The sequence below is a fragment of the Falco peregrinus genome, chromosome Z, assembly GCF_023634155.1.
Source record: "Falco peregrinus isolate bFalPer1 chromosome Z, bFalPer1.pri, whole genome shotgun sequence".
NCBI classification, from domain to species: Eukaryota; Metazoa; Chordata; class Aves; order Falconiformes; family Falconidae; genus Falco; species Falco peregrinus.
In genome coordinates, this window is record NC_073739.1 from 72,967,186 (window position 1) to 72,987,257 (window position 20,072).

The 20,072-nt window shown below is 38.7% G+C and overlaps 1 protein-coding gene across 2 annotated transcripts in view; it reads left to right on the top strand.

The window, feature by feature from the left end:
• NPR3 (natriuretic peptide receptor 3) overlaps positions 1-9,116 on the top strand; it is a 48,205-nt gene extending 39,089 nt beyond the window's left edge. For both annotated transcript variants that reach the window (XM_055791155.1, XM_005230390.3), the window contains exon 8: positions 1,480-9,116. In XM_055791155.1, the coding sequence (XP_055647130.1) occupies positions 1,480-1,591 (112 nt within the window). In that variant the 3' untranslated portion in view covers positions 1,592-9,116. The remainder of the gene's footprint in view (positions 1-1,479) is intronic.
• Positions 9,117-20,072: the final 10,956 nt, after the last annotated feature.

Here is a 20,072-nt window from a genome sequence, read left to right on the forward strand (position 1 = left end):
GAGAATGAAATAATTCTATCCAATAAAAATACCTGTTTATAAAAAAAATGCTTCAATTCACCAGCACAGTTTCAGGGTTTCAGAAGACTCCAGAACCAGGATTAATCACCAGCTACTTAAAACTGTAGTTATGCAGGGTGGTTTTATTTGTGTATGTGTTTGGTGCTTATGTAATATGTTGTTTGGGTCTGAGACAAGATCAGTTAGCTGGGACTGATTAAAGACTGTCTTTAAAAGAAAAAATACAAGTCTGTCTTTGTATTGTATGTCATCAGACATGCAATTGTTCTTGCATCTTTTATATATTTTCAATCTAAGATGACAATTTTTAGATTTGTTTTTTAGCATTACTCATATTGTGAGAGTATTGGTATATGAGGACAAGAGATGAGGCAAAAGACATACCCTAAGCAGGTATAAAATGATGCAAAGCATCATTGTGGGAACGCAACTTAAACTCAGTCATCTGACATAAAGATTTGGATTGGAAACCCTTGTTAGCAAGGCTGGGTGAGCTCAGTACCCAGTCTTTGTATTTTTCATCAGAGGGGAGAAATCAGCACATTTTTTAGAGCAGTTCATGCCATCCTCATGTAAAAGCTACACATCTAGCTCTGACTCCTGCTACACATGGAAGTGGAGCAGAGTTTTCCTTGGCATACAAGCTTTTTGTCATTAATCTGCACAAGCAGTACTGTATATGCATACGGCTGGACTAATACCCTTCTGAACATTGGTTCTGAATCTGAGTAGAAGCATAAATGTATAAAATGTAAATGTGTATCATCTTATGATTTTTTGAGATTTGGATATTAAAGGGGAAACTGAAAGGCAGTCAGAGGGCTTGTCTGACATATAAAATAACATAACAGAATTCTTCAAAAGGCTCTAGAGGAAGACACACAGGAAAAACTGTGTCTGATGCATGAGCAATTGTATTTATTTCTTATCTATCCTCTACATCCTTCTTCTTAATTCATCATACTACCTCCTCTAACATTACAGACATAGTAGCTTTCTCAGAGGGAGGTGGGAGGATCAGTTAATATATAGTTCCAGTGAGAAACACAACTGAATGAAGAGTCAGATCTGTTGTTTGAACTCTGCACAAAGTGTCTCCCCCTCACCCTGTATACTGGAAAGAAGTTTGGCTTTGATCAATATAAAGCAGTATGTGACACAGTTCACAACACACTGCAGCGAAACTTCCTAATCACTTAGATCAGAAGTTTTCAAAGAAGCAAATGTCTGTGTCTTGGTGCTTTGAGACTGTCGTGTAGAAATTAACAGGCATTCTTGAGACTGGGTAAAATGTTTTGGGGCAAACTACTTTAATCTTTGACCAGGCTTTCACATTCTGCCACATTTCATTTTTCAACTGGCACCCAGCTGTCCCCTACAGGCATTCTTTATAAGGGAAGTCCTGTTATCCTATAGCTGGAGAAGGATTTCTCACTCTGTTCCTCTCCTTTCATGCAGAAAGAAATACAGAATAACTATTGAGAGACGAACTCGGCAGGAGGAGTGTAACATGGGGAAACATCGGCAGTTACGTGAAGACTCCATTAGATCTCATTTTTCTGCTGCATAAAGAAGAAGAAGAAAAAGAATCCCATTCTTCCTAGGGAAAAAGAGTTAGGGAAAAGGACACAACCAAAGACATCAGTGTAAAAAGAAGAGGCGCTTGAAGAACTCACTCTTTTAAGCAGTAATTTTGTCTTAATTTCTTTCAGAAGCTCAGGAATGATTTACTAATCACATTATGCCGCATGGCCTTTCATCTCATGAAAAAGAAAATGATGCAGTTTGAAGTTATAGGGTGTACTTAATATGTAAAGACAGTGTTTCTTAAGGCATATATTAAGGGCAGCAGATTGAGTTTAGTTGATGGGGAATGCCTCATTCTGTTGCCATTTTTTTTAAATCTGCTACAACCTCCTTCCTTAATTGCATCTCACCCATGGGTATCAAATATGGTTTCACAGGCGCAGGTGCTGGTTGTTGTCAGAAGGAGAAAAGGGATTTGTCTGGGGTATGGTCCTGCATCACTGAATCGTTGCCATTGATTACAGGGGATACAAGACTAGGCATATGCAGTTTAGTTCTGGGAGGGAACTGGCACTTGGGTGTATAACTCCACTGGGGTATAGTTAACTCCACTGAGAAAGTCAGGCAGGTGGAAGCACACGCAAATGATTTTTTCCTTGTTTGTGTACTATCGCAATCAAAAGCACTGATTCTCCCTCTTAGGTGCTGGGAGTTAGGAAAAACTCCAGTAAAGGATGAGGAGTTTCACTGGTGTGAAATAGAGAGAAGACAATCAGGCCTCTGGAGAGGACTGGCTAATTCCTGAATCTTGTATGTGTTTTATTGTGCTCTTTTCTCTCTACTGCCACGACTTTTCAGAGAGGCAAATAACAGTCCATGTAGAGCCTGCTACTGTCTGCAGTGAAGTAAATGGCAAAATCCCATTAACTTCATTGAGCACAGGACTACATCCAAAATTGTAAATATGAAAGTGTTTGTATAGCTGAGGCAATTCAAAAGGGGATCTTTTTTGTGTACAAATGACATTCCATGCTACCATTTTATTTTTAGGATATTTTTATCTTGTATTTTTCTATTAAAGTATCTATTTTTGCTTTGGTAGGATTAAAAATTAAGGGAGAGGATGTTTCGAAGACATATTTTTTATGATAGGAGTAACATGCAGGGAAAGTCAACAGCTGTAAATACACTTTAAAACCAGGATTTTGGGGAGGAGAAGTGACTTTATGGGTAGTAACAGAATGTTTGCCCCACTTTCTTCTCCAGGCACGTGCAACATTCAAATAGTTATTTAGACAATATAAATGTAGTTATTGAATTGTCTGTGTGATGATGGCCCTGATCTTGAAAATAATGAATTTTCCACATGTTAAATAGTCCTGTATTAGTAGGAATTGGAGTGGTAAAACACCACTCTAGGGCTGATTTCAATCCTGCTGCCATCAGTATCCCTGGACTTTTTCCATTGACTTTACCAGGAGCAAAACTAAATCTGTGATGAATTAGCTACTGACAGGTTATTTTATACTAGTCAAAGGAGAGCTCTGTGCTTTCTAGCCAATGAATGGAAATGATTGTACATATTATAAATGTGGTGAAGAAGACCCATAAAAATATTTTCTGGGGCAAAACCCAGCTATGACTATGGTTCTAGTGCATGAAATCTCTTGGTTTATCCTATTCCGATTTCATAAGCAGAACTTTCTGGTCTCAGCAGTCATGGTCAGACTTGAAGGTTAAGCTGAAAACTGGCACTGAAGCCTGTGTTCTATAAAACTTCTAGGCCCTGAGAAGCCAGAGTGCCAGTTGAGGGAAACCATTTTGGGGTAGCTGGAAGTGGATGAAGAGTGAAAGCTGTCTCTGTCTTCTTTCTGCTGCCTTTTATTTGTTGACGGGGAAATAGCCCAGGGAGCATTTCCTTGGACTTTTTTTTTTCTTATGTTTCACTTGTCTCTTAGCATATGTAGGGGTTCATCAACTTGTAAAATATTGTCTGGTGTCCTAAGCAGCCAGAGGGCAAGGCTTCCACACTGTCCGTGCAGCTCTAGTGTAGGTGCTGGATGTACACCAGGTAGATCTGGTGTCTTTAGGGCTCACCTTAACAGCTGTTGTTCACACGGTGGATTTCCATCACCCTGTTGCCCAGTCTGGGCTTGTATGACCTCTGCGAAGATGCCTTAGCCGAAGTAAAACTGTGGTCAAGGTACAGTTTATTGAAGTAGTCTCCTTATCTCATGGGCACCAGAGAAGGATGTAGGCCGGAGACCATTCATGTGGAGCTGGGGAGACAAAAAAGACTTCATGATGAGTTTTTGGATTTTTTTTTCAAGCGGTTGAGTTCATCTAGCCCCTGGGCATGCTTCAGATTTGGGTTTTTTAAGTAATTTCCAAGGGAGTTTTGATGTACTTCTTGCTTTGCAAATACACTTTTCAGTATTTGTGTTTTCTTTTATCCATTTGACTACTTTGCCACAGAAAAAGGGAAGGAAAATTTTAAATATGTGGAGAAAAGAGAGTATGATTTGAAGCATAAACTTTTTTTGAAATTATGTTTATTATGACTTGCCTTGCAGTGTGAACTAGTACTCAAACAGTCCTAGTTAGGGACAAGACAGTGGTGTACATCTGCATTTTTCCTGTTCCAGGTCAGAGCGGAAGGCTGGAGCCAGGAGATTTGGCTGGGACAATAAATTGTTGAGACAGCTTTTTTTATTGCATCATCTTACTGTAACTAAACATATTTTTGAAAAGAAGTATAATGAGAGGTTACTTTTCAATTAAAATGATAATAATTCTGATCCTCAGTGTTATGTAGGGTTTTTAATCATGACCTCAGTAAGTGTTTTTATGAGATGTCTGTTGGTGGAAGGCTGGTGGAGGCCTAGCCACAACTTCACATCCCAGCACCTCCCAAGAAGGTGAACCTTCCTTGCACATTAGAACATTTTAGATCAGCGGGCTTTGATTTTTCTAAGTTGGTGCACACTTACCTGTGCTTTTTTCCCATGGAAGTATGGAGATCATTTAATACATTTCATATAAGTAGATTCCTGTATATCATAAATAAACTTGCTCTTCTTAGCTACCTTTCACAGGCCTCTTGCTAATAGTTCCCAGGTCTTCTATGGACCATAGATCAAAAACTGCCTTGAGTTTAGATTATTCAGCAGAGAGATTCTTTACCAGCTAAAGCACTTTTCCTTTCTGGTTCATCTGCATTAGCTCAATGCCACAATGTTTAGGCTTCAGACTCTGTAAGGGAATGCCTAATCAAAATAATAATAATAATTGATTCTCAAAAGAGTTTTCAAACCCTACATTTTTGGCTTCAACAAATTGCCTGTAGTACAGACATACATCTGTATTACAGCGTAGCACAAGGAGGGCCTTGGCTCAGCTCAGCACTTTAGAACACACTTAAAATGTGCTCAATTTCAGCTTCTAAGTGCTTTGCCCACTTGGGACCAAAGGGTATGATCCTGGCCATGGCTGAACCAAAGAGAATCTTGCCATGTGCTTGAATCAGAGAAAAGTTGGCCCCATAGGCACATGTTTATTGCTAAATCTTACAGTTCTGCCTGTTACATTAAAATTAAACTAGTGGGTTCATAATTTTTGTTTGACAGTTTCACATATTCTGCTAATTTAGCATTTTTTTAATTTACCAAATACTGGTCAGCTTAATAGATTCTGTGGACAAATTAGCTGTCTTGTACCCTCTTATCTTCAACACGTAGACTTCCACTGCAAGTTGACAAAGATGAAGCAGAACTTTCAATAGTACCTGTGATTTGCTACACTGAGAACAGCAACTTTAGACAGATGCCTAGATGCTTTATCCTGGGCCATTGGTAGTTCTGGAAGTGTTATTTACGGACAGTTCGTGTGTCCATAGTTGTCTGTGACTACCACTATCACCAGGTATTTACCAGTTTCTTCTGTTGCCCAGCTAAGTTCTGAGAACATTGTCATTTCTAAATTTTCTGATTGAGAGTGCTGTGCACCTTGCAAGGTTGTGGTCAGAATTCAGTTTATAGAAGAGTTATATTCATTCACTTCTGAAAATAAATTTTATTGATCTATTTTCAATTTGGTTTTAAGAAACGCTTCATTTCATTATTGGAAGTATTCTGTTGATTTTTAATGGAGAATTATTAAGACATAGCTAGTGCTTTGAAAACATTTGTGCTGGACAAAATAACACTGTGCTCCCTGACAGTATGGTTTACTGGGATTTTGATCTGTGACTCATTTTTTGGCTTGGAGGGGTGATCACACTCTCATTAAGGTGACCAAAAATCCCTCTAATTGATTCAGTGGAAGTAAACTCAGACTCTCAGTGAAGTGTCTTCAGTCTTTAAACTCAGCATCTTGAAGCAGTTCAGAGTGAATTCCTCAGCTTTGCATTAGAACAGGCTGCATCAGCCTTAGCTGACCTTGGCTCCAGTGTGATTTTCACCTCATGAATGCCATAATGCTCCTGGAAAGCCAAGAATAGACATCAAAGACAGGAAGCTAATAGGCCTGGTCATAAATTTCTTTGGCAATTCAGTCCACCTTTTCCGGAGCTCAAGACAGTTCCTCATCCTTCACTACCCTCTGTGCTTCAGAGTAGCCTTGTAGCTGTTCTGTTTCTTTTAATAAAGCAGTTGAGCTTATTTTTCCTCATTTTCTCCCAGCATAAAATGAACACCCTTGAATTCCCCATTTTTTTCATGCTTTTTTTCTCTAGCTTCAGTAATACTTTGAAAATAGACAGCCATTTTCTGTCATTCAGTCAGAAATGCTCCCTATTCACTGAGCTGTGGCTTTTAATGTACTCTCAGCACTGCTCTGCTGCCAGCACACCTTGTGTTGGCCCGTGGCCACACCAGCCGCTATCGGAGATGTTGACCCAGAATTGTCTGATGTTGCCTGTCTTTTAACCAAGCAAAGTTGAAAAATCAGATTGACCAAAAACATTCTGAAGTTTAAGCTGAATTTTGCAGCTGGTGTCCTTTCCTTCTAAAAACACCAAAGGCTCGTATAACCAGTTGTGGTTATAGAAGCAGTCACATTAAAGCTAAAATGATTACTGGGCGCCAGTGGACTCACACAAAATGCATTGGTCCAAGCATGGTGAGATGATGTCAGCCAGTCTTTTTTTTTTTTTTTTTTTTTTTTTTAACACTAATTGTTGTTGCTATAAAATGACATCAAATCTAGTGACCACCCTAAAGTAGGGTATATGGGAACAGAAATACAAGTTTCTGATGGTACATTGCCTTTTCTGTTGATCAGCAACACACCCTAGTAACTTGCCTCAATAGTGATGAAGGGACAAATTTCAGCAAAGTGTATGTGTTACAGGAGGCAGTTTTAGCCCTTTTTTAGAAACAACAGTATGCAAAAGTTACTTTTTGGAATATACTTTTAGGGATATGCTGGAAAAAGTTTTGCCTTCAGATGTGTTGTGTGTCTCCTCTCCTCCCCCCCTTTCCTTCTTGCTGTTGAAAGCACAGAAGGATTTGTGTGTGTGTGAAACCTTTCAAGTGGAAGGATGGAAGTGTTTGCACTGTGCATATCCCTGCTTAGAGGCAGAAATGAATTCAGATGGCTTGAGGCCTGTATTTTTTCCACTCTCAGATATCTTTTAACATCTGAGCTCTGAGACTGATGGGAAATGATTGTTGAATTTAAAACAAATAGCTGTTTGTGAGAGACCTCGGGCCTCCCTGTCTACAGGGGTCAGCAAGCTGTGCGGCAGACTTTGATAGTGTCTTTTCTCTTCCAGAGAATGACAGGAAGCCTAAGCACTGTGGTTTGCCCCAGTGAAGCCTTGAGTCTGGCCTAAATGCAGCTCTCCCTTTATCTCACCCACAGAGGAAGAAAGGATAAAGGTTAATGTTGGTGTTTTTATGAAGTTACTGCTGGTTTTGATCAGGAAGATAATGCTGCCACAGCTTTGAGGCTTTCTTGGGCTAGTGTTTAATTATGTCCAGCATATCGTTACATAGACTGTTTTATTATGCTATTACTTCTTCCAGAATTTACCTTTCAGAATGACTCCTCCAGATTTACAGCATACAAATTAGCTTTTGAAAGGAGTTGCTTAGAGTGCATTCAAAATCTCTCACTAACCACTAAGTTAATATTCTGCATCAAAGGCAAAGTATTCTAAATAACCTGACACTGTTAAAGTTTGTATGTAAAGCTATAGTACTTCAGATATCTTACGTGGATTCATTAGATGTTAAATCTTTGAAAGGTTAAAATCCACTCTGTGTGAACTGTTGCTTGGTGTTTCTGTCATGTGAATGTTTCTAAAGGACACTTGAGCAAGTAAAGAAAACATACCAAAAAGGGTATTTAAAAAAATAATCTTGATTTAATGGTTTCTTTTGTAATCTCAACTGGTATGCACAGGGAACACAAAATTCTCCCCTCCAGAAACTATGAACAGAGGTTTTGCTAATGTTACACTAAACCATCAGCAGACATAATGAGCACAGCTATGTTGGTTCATACTTGGCGACGATCTGGACTTTGCTTCCTCTGTGACCTGCATATGCAGCGTGACGGCAGAACAAGCCACCACTGAGAAGCCAGTATCACAGTTACGAATCAGTGGCCATTTATCTTGGTGCCATGTGAGATGATGTTTCCTCCCATATTTTGTGTCTCCCTGATGTAGCTTTGTGGCAGATGTTGTGATGACTTCTGCAGTATAGATGCAAGGGATGAAAAGATCTGTTAAGAATATAGGGAAAATATCTGTGCGGTTGAGTTAGGGAGATGGAGAAGATGGAAGAGGCTCAGGGATCTATTATACTCCCATGATGATACTATAGACTGTGTGGAGGATGGGATCAAGCTGTTTCTGCATAGTACACTGTTGTTTAATACCTACTTTCTTACAGACTCAGCAGAAGCTTATTTCCCTTTTAAACTTCACATAGCCCCCTTACCTAAATTTTAAACAGGATTTTAGTGGTGCATAGGACCTGTTCAGGGTGTACCATGCTCTTAGGTTGGCCATTTACCTAGTAACAATGTCATCTTTACTGTGCAGGTCTAAAAGTGCTGGGTAGGGTGGCAGGATGAAGACGATGGGTAGAATTTGCTGTGTTTCTTGTGCATAGGATGTAATTATCACAAAACTAAGAGGACTCAGGATAGACACCGCGGACGTTAACTTTGTCCCCTTTTTTCGGTGATACTGTTCATTATTAATGTAAAAATACTGGACAACAGAGAAACCTAGTACCAGTCTAGTAGAAAACAAATGGAAAGCCGCACAGTATATTGTACTGATGTAAGTAGAACTATCTGCATATAATGTGATTTTATTTATTGTTGTTTTGTGTAGAGGAGAGTGCGTATTCATGACTGTGGATATAACCTTTGTTTATTTGTGTAATGTATTTTATTTCTTTTAGGACTTGATCATTTAAAATATCTACATTCATTCGTGTCCTTTGACTTTTTATTCTGTGCTTTTTCTTTCACACATTTTAAAAATGCAAGAATATCACATAACCTAAATTGTAACAAAATGTTTCCATTAAAGACATAGGAATATGTTATCACCTGTTTCTGTGGTGTCTTTTATCACTCCTTTACTACATTCTTGGTCTGTTTCGTATAGAGGGTACTATCAGATGGTGCAGAGTTAGTTACATGAGGGTTATTCTGGGTCTAAGGCACCGTAAAACGCCCTGATTTTAATGATGTTTAGCAACTGATTAAATCGGTAATCAGTCTAACCTTTCTTTGAGAAGTAAATTTCCACTGCTATTTTAAGGTCTGGAAAAGGTTGTAATCAGTATAAACTTTGGATGTTTTTCTATATATTTTCAGTCCTCTAGAAATGCAATTAAATAGAAACCAAATTATTTAAATACATTGGAACCTTAAGTAGTAAAAATTAATCTTTATAGCCTGAAGAGAGCAAAACTTAAACATTTTACTAAGCTACAAGTTCATTTCTTTGCAGCAATCTTATCAAATTGGGGGAATGTAATTCTGTTTCTTTCCTGTGCTATTAAATACAGTCTTCAAATTATCCTGTTTTGTCTAGCCTTCTGCTTTCTGTATGCATGTTTCTGTTGTAGCCATGTTGCCAAATCTAAGATTTGTGCTTGACGGTATGCCAGGCCTCTATATTCTAAAATAACTTGGAAATGAGTGTGAGGAAGAAGTATCTGATCACATTTGTATCAAAACTACAAGTACCACGTATTCACTGGAGAGTTGATAGAGAGGTGGAAACATCCTCTGAGTTAACTGTGGACCTAAAATCTTTCTGCAGCCCAGGAAAGCAAAAAGTAAAAATACAGGCTTGGAGAGGCCCAAACAGTTAGGGAAGGGCTGAAATGCTGTACTAGCTGCAGTGCCTTTCACTGGTAAATCTCTAAACATGTCACTAAATTTACTTAACTCAATACTGCCATCAAGGAAATTAATAGTACCAGTTTTTACAGCTGATTAAAGGTGCAAAGAGATTAACTTTCAAGAATTGTAGAAGCTAATTCCTGATACATGTTAAAATTGAGATTATTTTAAATATGTCTCCTCAGGCATAACACTTAAATGTTGTATGCTCTTATGTCTTCATTCCATTGCAAAGAGGAGTGCTCTGGAAGTACCTACTAATTTTCCAGGATTTCTGTTTAAAACACTGTAGAAAAATTGTACAAGTAGTGTTTTGTGTTCCTGATAACTGCAGTAGTCATTAAAGGTGTTTTGTGATCTTTTCAAAAGTGCATATTCTACATGACTGATCTCCAGTCTTTTCTAGCAATTTAAGATTCTAGTCAGGATAAACTAAAGATCGGTTTACTGATGTTCACTAATATTCTAAGTTAGCTAGAACTGAGATCCATAATGATACATGCTTTACCACTGCTATATTGAAGGGATACACCATCAGGGAAGGCAGCAGGAGAAACTTTTGACATCTTGCCTTCACTGAAAGTGGAAAAAATCTCAGCAGCTTCAATAAAGTTTTTACTCAAGTTTGGGAATATGGCATGAGGGATTATTGACTGAATTTATGTCCAGTATACGACCCACAGGCTATTAGTGCTATGTCCAGCATGTCGTTACCTTCACAGTGGCAGAACTTTCTTCCACTGTAGCTAGATTATTTTTTTTTTAAAAAAATTATCCTTCAAAATGAATGCTTGAGATTTGTGTGATGAATCATGCTTGAGATTTGTGTGATGAATCATGTACATGTATACTTATACCAATATTCATCCAGTTCATCCAATTTGGATGAAAAAGTTCATCCAAATGTATGCTAGGTATCTTTTTCTCAGTATCAGCCAGTCTGACAGGTAAAAATTACATATGGTGAAATTACTTACAGCAATTGATCTCCTAGTGGTAGCAACTTTTGGATATCATTCTAGATATCCTGTAACCTAGCTGGATACATTTTTGTGGCTTTCTTAGGAAACTATTTCTTGAGGAACATTCATCACATTTCTAAAAAATTATGGTGGCATTTGAGCCAAATCTTGGTCTTGAACCTCAGCCAATGTTTTCTTCAATTGAAAGAGGACTGCCAATAAAAAGTAATTGTGCAACTGACAGAACCTCTTTTGTTGCCTCCTAGGAATAAGCATAATTTACAGTCTGTAATGCCAAAAAGGGTCTCCCTGTGTACATATGCTAATCTTGGTAAATTTTCCTGAGTCATCCTAGGGTTGGTTTGATGATCTTTAGTCCTCTGCCTCAGAAGAAAAAAAAAAAAAATTCCCTTTCTATAAGTCATTACTCTGTCCAGCTATTTGTTCTGGCAGTGCAATGGTTTATTGTCAGTGTCTATTACTTCTTGACACTGCCATTCGATTTACACAATAAACCCCTGCTTTTAAATTTAAATACATGGATATATAGTTCAGAAACTAGCTGATGGCAAAAATTCTAACCAAGGATTTTATGTGTGTCCAGGACAGGGGAAGAGGAGACTCATGTCCATGCAAGCCCTGTTCTTCTCCCACCTATATTTCTACAGTACCAAAGCAGACATTTTCCCTGGCCTACTCTATTCCGAGTACTCATTATGTGAACAGCCACCGAAGACCGACTACTGCTGTGCTGTCTATGAGCCAGCAAGCTTCACAACTGGTTATTTCTCCTTCCATCTCCCTTTTGGGGTCTAGCAGGCTAACAGCTAACAGCATACTTAAACCATATAAAACGTACGGGGGAAGCAGTGCTTGTGCCACTTCCTCCTGCCTCTTACCTAGTGTTAAGAGTAGTAGTGATGTGACTGGGGGAAAACCAGTGTCCTGGATTTGGATCAGAGATAGAACTGCAGTTTTGATGCCTCCTAAAACAATAATATAAACAAATGCTATTTGTGAACCAGTGTCTTGCTGAACTAATTTACAGTTGTATAAAAAATGAAAATGCCTCAAGTAAAGGCATTATAAATAATTTTCCCATAATCTAAATGCCTAGACTACCGAACTGTAGCAGGCATTTCTCATTTCTTATTTCTTTTGCTGCAATAGTACATTTTTTGTTGTTGCTTTTTTGGGTTTTTTTTGTTATTTAGCCTTCAAAGGGAAAGAGTGAGAAGACAGACTGTACGTTGTAGCACAGGGACCATTCAGACAGCAACATGGATTTGTGGATTTAAATCCCTTTTCAAACCAAACAGAAGAAAGATAGGATCTGCAGCTTGTTACAGCCCTGGTAATTATTATTTATTAAAAGAACAGCAGTAGGAACAGTCTCTAAGTGCGACTCGTGTCCTGGCCAAATTAGATGCCTGAATCAAGGATTGGACTAATGTCTCTGACATCTGAAGAAAATGAAAATTGCTCTCATGGTGAAAAATTTCGGATAGTGAGAAAGTCCTGACAGCTCTGCTTGTCATTGAACTTGCACTCAGGTATAATATGCCCCTGCTGAAAAGGATTGCTTCTAACAATTATGTTGAACTATTGCTTGGGCAGCCTTGAAGTGTGGAGTATGTTCAGGGTCCTCTGCCTTTCATGTCTCCATGTGCAGGATGGAGGGTCTAGAGGAAGAATTCACAGACCCTGAATGAATCCTTTGATGCAAGATTTCTTCAGAACAAGGGAAGGGTTCCCACTTGCTCCCATTTGATTACTGTGGTGTTTCATGGGACATCAACTGGAATAACAGCATAAGAAATACCTTTCTTTCTTAAGAAAAAATACTGAAGAAGTAACTTTCGTGCTCAGGCATCAAAGGAACAGGTTCAGTGAAAAGGGATTGATAAACCCACCCAATTAGGTCAGGGAGAACAAAAAGCACAGCAACAGCCTGATGAATACAGGAAATAAAACTGGAGGAATTAGGCTACTGGGTTATGTACAATAAGGCATGTTATAGATTGAGGAGATCAGAGCTTTAGTCTCTGTTCTGAGAATAGATTTACCAAAGCAGAGGACTGGCCAGTATCCAATCTCTTACTCTCCTGGGATAGAAAGAAATGAGGCTTTCTGCTGGGTCCTGGGCAGTTTTAGGGAGGAAGCAACAGAGCCTGTCAGGAAGGCACCAAAAGGTTTAAAGAATGTGGACAGGTTTCTGCCTTTCTGCATGGCTTCTTAAACAGAAATAAACCTCAGAACCACCTAGGATTCACCCAGCAGCATTCATAAATAGGAATAACAGAGTAAAGACATCAAACAAAGGAAAATGTAGGCTATGTATCAGGAAAAATTGCATAAGAGTGTGATCTATTAGCCCTTAGGCACCCCTCCCAAAGGGGGTGGAGGTGGAATTTCTGTTGCTGAAAGCATTAAAACCCCAAGCCCTCGGGAGTATGCTGCAGGAATAATCCCACACTGACTGGAGGGAGGATGAGGTGATTTAACTGGTGGTCATTTCCACCTCCAAATCTCTTTTATGTATGTGCCAGGATGCCTTTAAGTGACAAGCTGCAGTTCAGCGCCAGAGCTGAAAGCAACCTGGACACAGCTCTAGCGAGTGATTCAGAAGAAGCAGACAGGAAAGGAGGTATAGAAAGAGGGTTGGTGGTGGGGGGGGTAATTTAACTGAGACAAGCCAAAGTGCATAAAAAATTTTCCAGTTCAGTTTGGGATGGGAACTGAGGCTGAAACAAAGAAAGTGGTTAAGTGATCCCATCATTCCTTGACTATTTATAGATGCATGTCACATGTCAGTGGCAAGTATGTTAAAGCCTCATTAACACTGGTTTCTTTAGTCAAGGCCTGACAAATGAATATCGATATTGAGGGCATCCGCCTCCAATACAGATACCACTGTTCTGCAAACCCTTACCTGGGTCTGACCAAGGGAAATTCTTCCCCTGCCTGAATTGCAGCTGAAACAAAAGTTTCCATCAGCACCAGTACCAAACACTTAATTTCTTCCTCTCTACAGCTCCCCCTTCTCTGCCAAGGAAATAAAAATGAGGGAGAAATAACCTTTCCCAATCGTGAATGTCTGCATAAGAGATCATTTCACACTTTTACATTGTCAGTCCTTTCTATAGCCCCTCCTTTCATTACTTGTTTTCACTTTGTCATTTTTTCACTTTATTTCCTCCATCATCCTCTCTAGTCCCTCTACCCCATACCTAACCTCCTCCCTTCCTCTGCCTACCAGATTTCCTAAGTGCTTGCTTTGTCTTCCTTTAAAGGTATTTTTAAAATTGTTGTTGTCTTGTTTTAAAGAGTCCACCTGGGTTACCTGCTCCTGAAGAAAAAGCCTCAGTCCATCTGGCAGCCTGAGGCAACAAATCTCTGGCCCAGGGGCCTTTCCTGTGGATCCACCAGGCTGTGCTGAGGGGTGCTGCATTCTGCTCCATTGTCAGTGACCTGCTCTTAGGGTCATTTACCTCTTACTGCTTCAGGGGCTGCTACTGAGGGAGGAAGTACCTTTCTTTAATGCTATGGGATTTCTGGCTCACAGCAGAAATATAAGCACAAACAACTGCATTCCTTCAGAGAACATTGCTTATGTCACCTGTCTATTAGCAGATACCACACAGTGTCATGATTTTTATTTTTTTTTTCATAAAAGACAACACAACTTTCCTTAGGACATTTTAAAGATTTTAATTATTAGTATTAGTATTAGTAGAAATAACTGGCTTCTCTCTGATTTCTCAGAGCCTAAACTCACAGACTGGAAGAATGATCAAAATCAAATTGCAGTATTGCAGCCTTCAACCCTGTACAGACCACCTGTTGAAAATAAAGTTTATTGTCTGCAAGACAAACATTATTAGGAGTCTGTGTTCTGCTAGAACATAACGTACCTAACTTGGCAGACTAATGTTAACAGGATAGTACCATTGTAGAGGGAAGAGGCAAAGACACACCCGTACGTATCCCGTGATGCCAGCACAATTCTTCCTACAGGCCTGCAAAATTTGAAGCTGACTGTGTTATCTATAGACCTACAATCCTGTGTTTAGGCAGCAAAAAGCTACATTGCAGGAGAAGTTCTTCGAACACTGATGGTAACTACATCTTACACGATGCCTCACCGCAGTAAGAAAGTCCTATGGGAACATTAACCAACATACACTGCACAGCACTGAAAATGAGCAGTACTGCCTCTTAAATGTTTTAATGTTCTGGCTGAATGTCAGCTCAGTTTTCCTCGTGGAATAAGTTCTTTGACTGAAATTCTATGTAAGTTGATACCTCCCATGGCAGATCAGGCATCTGATGCAGCCCTTGTATTGCTGTTGTTGAGTTGGCTAAATATTGAACCTGACTATGGGGCAAATGCCGTAATTTACTTGTGTCAAAATAGGTTTGTTGGGTTAAAATGCTTCCAGATGCAGCAGTCAAGGCTTTGGAAAAGGACTGGTGGTTTTAGATCTCTCAGTTCAGGGGATGCCTAATTTGAGATACTTCAATGTAATTTGACTTTTCTAGTGGCAAAATCTTACTGTGAGAAAATCAGATCTAGTTTAGATTGACTCAAGGAGGCCCATGTATAAACAATGCATCCAAAATCACTAATCATTTGGAAAACAGAAGTGTTAAAAAAAAAAAGTCCGTCCCCAAATCCTCTTCAACCCCCAATTCCTCAGTTACTACACTAAAAACCTAATTATTATGTCCTTTTTTTGGTAACTGGTTTCTTCTCACTAGTAGTTTTGCAAATGCACATGTGAGGAAAACACTGAAAACAGCAAGAAAACTGTATAGGAAAGTCTGAAATACTGAAAAAAACCCCAAACAACAAACAAACCCAGAGAAATTATTTTTAACAAAATTAAACATTAATATAGATATATAAGTGCTCCTTTCATTAGAGAGAATGATCTAATTCTTTTCCTTTTTCCTGTTGAGAATTAACACAAGTATGTCCTGGAATTCCAGAAGCCCCGCCAGCCCTGTGGATGTAACAAACCTGAAGTTATTGCTTGACTAACACCTGTATTCAAAATGCAATCTGAAGCAGGGCTTCCAATCAAAAACATCACCTCTCAGGTCTGCAGCTCTGGTAATTTTAAATTTCCACATATTTACACTGCTCCAATGCTCTGTGTTTCATATGTTGCTTAGGCTCCCTTGTGGCTGCTGCAGAGCTAACTGGATTAATTCATGATTCCCAAGAAGGCTGGTGTCCTAGGTGGGAGGCAGGAAGCTGGGCAGTTTCGCAAACTATCCATCTTGTTCTGTTAACAGAGCAAATTGTTCCCTATTGTCGTTATAGTTTAAAAATCAAGGAGGTAATGTTATACTAGCTAAGTACTGCATTAACTGCAACTTAATAAACCTAGCAAATTGTATCAATGCACTCTCATGCACAACATGCTGTCTTCTGTTAGATTATGCCATATATATATTGCAAATACTAAAAGCACGCATTAACTACACAGTGGAAACAGAGCTAGGTTGTGTGTCTCTGTGTTATTTTCAGAGATTCAGGGCTAAATCCTCTGTGTGCCATAAAATTAATGCCTTCTCTGTAGATATACACATTTTTCTCCAATGTTTGGAGAGCAAATTAATAGCTGAGAAGCAACAGTTTTTAATGGAAATTAGGTCTGTCTTCTCTTCCCTGACCATCCTTTGCACAACCCTCTTTTTGGTCTGTAGTATTCAGAAAAGGAAAACAGTTCTTAGATTAAAGGTCAAGCTTTAGAAATTGTTCAAGACTTGATCTACCAAAATAAATTTGGTAGAATTATTTCCACTGTCCCACCACTACATTTAGTCCTTAAGTCACATGGGTGCAAGATTTCTCACAAACATCTGTATATACTACTATCAAGCCAAAATGCATTCAAGGCTGAAAGACTTTTTAATGCCTATTCCAAGTTATGTTTGTTGCCATTCTTGCTCCCAATTTGATGACCACAGGTGAAAAGCTTTATATATGAGGTTGAATGAAAAATGTTCATGCACACTATGAAAAAGACTGTTGAGCCCTGCCCATAATATGCTTTCCTTTAAAACCTTTGAAAGGCTGTTACATCCTCTTAAACTAATTTTCTGTCAGACTTTTTGTAAAAAAAAAAAATCAATATTTTCTGCAAGGAAAATAGTCCTTTTCCTTTTTCTTTGAACAGCTCCGTTTTCAAGCATCTACCACAAAGAAATTACTTAAAGGTAAGGTAAATATATTGCATAATCTTGCCTTCACCATTTTTTACTGAAAAACACTCAAAGATTCAAGCAAGAGTTTTGCAGCAAGGTAAAACTTAAGGGAAAGGTTTATGTAATTAAAGGCCTCGTTATGCCTTACCCTGTGCTTACCTAGTTTACTAAAGGAATGGGATTATGCACTCCAATAGTTTGTCCATTGGTGGTGAGTTTTGAAACAGCTGGCTAATTTAAACTACATTTGACAGAGGGGTGAATGGGCCTGAAAGATACCTGGGGTTTAGAGATTCCAAGCAAATGGACAACTAAATACAGGGAGGCTGTAAGAGTGAGCAGGAGAGAGAAATAGCTGAAGGTTTCTACTAATGGAAGGAATCAAAGCTGGGTTCAGCATTTATCATCTCTGTTGGCCAGATGCTAGCCAATATAAAATCCATGCACTGAGCAGGTGATCAAGCATGCTGTCCCAGAACCATTTCACAGTAACAGTTCTGAATGGTAGTGTAAGTTGGAGTCATTATTTTTCATTTGGCATTGAAATAAACAGAGGAAAAGGACAAGGAAAGGGAAGGATAAATATTTTTGCAAAACACATCTAAAACACTAATGAACATTAAATCATTTCTACAGGAGTTTGCAGTTCAGAGAAAACAAGGAAGAAACCTTCCTAAGCTTGTTAGACTAAGAACTACTACACTTACTTTTCTTTTTCTACTATTATCTGGAAATCTCCTTCTTCCTAACATTATCATTGTTATGTTACATTTAAACCTATGCTAAGGCTAATTTAACACAGGAGACAGAAAACCAGAGAGGTCTGTTTTTCAGTATCAGAGGTGTCTTTGTTGTGGAAACTTGTCAGCTCCCAAACGTTGTCTAAACCGCATAGATCTGTGTACTTTGGCAGGTTTATAGCTCATAATCTAACTCCCTGGAGACTTGCTGCAACTTGTAAACCCATAAGGAATTTTTCAGACCAGTTCTATATCCTAATTCATTCACTTATGAGAACAGTTCCATTGTAAGATTTTTTAAAGGCATTTTCAAATACTTTTACTGGTCACAATGCAGTAACAGTGATTTGAAACATTGAAAAAGATGTCAGGTTAGCTCCCCAGACCAGATAGCTGTCTCTCTGGATTTCAAGGTAGAATTCCTAAAGCTTTGGTTTTGTTATCTGGGATGCAGAAAAATGGACCAGACAGAAAATATTTCAGCATTTTTTCCTGGCTTTTTACTTGGATTTATTTCTAAATGTACTGTTTGCCCTCTAGGTCAAATGCCTGTATCAGCTGTGCAGCTAGCTGGACAAAATACTTCCAGCTGAAAAGGGCAAAAAAAGCAAACCAAATAATCATCAAATGAAACATTTAATTTTGTGTTAAGCAGTAGAGTTTAGATGACTTCAAACATTTTGGAGGTTTATATTTGATTTTCTGCTGGGAAAAAAAAGAACTGTTTTCATTTCATTTTGGTCTGAATCTGTTACTTTCTCTGCAGATGTTTTTAGATTATTTAATTCATCACTAATAAAGCAAAAGCATGAATTGGGCTGTATATTACAACATCATTTAATCACACTCTTTCATTGAGCATCTAAATTGTTCTTATTTTTTCAGGGGAAAAAGAATCATCTTCTTTTTTTGACTAGAGATTATTCAGGAACTTCAAGTACTAGGAAAACACAGCTCAGTAAATTACTTTACACTTTGTCCCAGGTTTATAGCTTCTTTGCCTGCTTGGATTACTTGGCTTGGATCTTTTATCTTTTTTTCACATCGGTGGCTTCCAGTCTTCCCCTCTTACTATTTCACATTTCTTTCTCATGTCTCCGTCCTGTATAACCTTTCTTTGTACTAGTAAAGCCACAGATACAAATTGTTGTTTTGAAAGACCAAGCAAATCTTGAGTCATTCCTGAATACCAAGACAATATTGCAAATAATTCCAGATACCATTCCAGCAGGCCCATTCATCACAGAGACAGGGCTTGATTCACAGGGTAAGATGTACATCAGGACAGAACAAGGATGCCAAAGCTTTGCTGTACTCTAACAATCCCTACCTGAGAAGTGGCCCAGAATGGGACTTTTGCAACCAGAAACATGTTGAAGGCCTGCAAGATCCTCCAGGGTGCCTCTATTCCTGCCCAAGGTGACAGAAGATGGAGGCAATTTGCTGATGCAGCTGATCCCTTCACTTCCTTGCACAGCTTCAGCACACCTGCAGTACTGTTTCACTGCGACTGTGAGGGACCAGGAGTGACTATGAAATTAGCCTCAGGAGGATGGACCGCCAAATGATTCAAAGAGCATTGTATACAAACACATTTCTGATTAAGTATTTACACACCAGTTTATAGTGTTTTCATGTAATCCATACTTCCTCCTATTCTGTTCTGGTTCATTTAGCCTATCCATGACTGTAGTATGTAAGAGCGTTCAGAGAGGGTGTGATTGCATCTGTTTTATCAATACACACCAGTCTGTGGAAACAGGACAAGTAATTAAATTAAATTATGCTGCTTTTCCCCTTTGAAATCATTGATTAAAAAAGTAATCTAAAAATATTATCTTAACCTTTTGATAATATCACTGTGAACCTTTGGTTTAAAGGTCTCTTTATTTAACAGTTTAAGAGAGGAAGTGATAACAAGCATTTCAAGTAACATTGTTCACGAAGACTTAGGAACTCTGTCTCCAAGCAAAATACTTAACCACTTCTTGTTTACAAGAAGTATTTTCTGATGTTCTTTTCTGGTCTGAAAAGGTCCAAAACTCATACCAAGAAAAAGCAGAAGCACCTTTTTTGAACTGGCAAGTAAAATCCCTTACTTGCATTGTAGCTGGTCTGATACAGAGATGGAAGAGAAGACATGTGAAAAGTACCCAATAAAAAGTTTTCCCATAGGACTACACGGCGGAGCACATAATCACAAGTAAAGCTAATAATATCTAGCCACATTAAA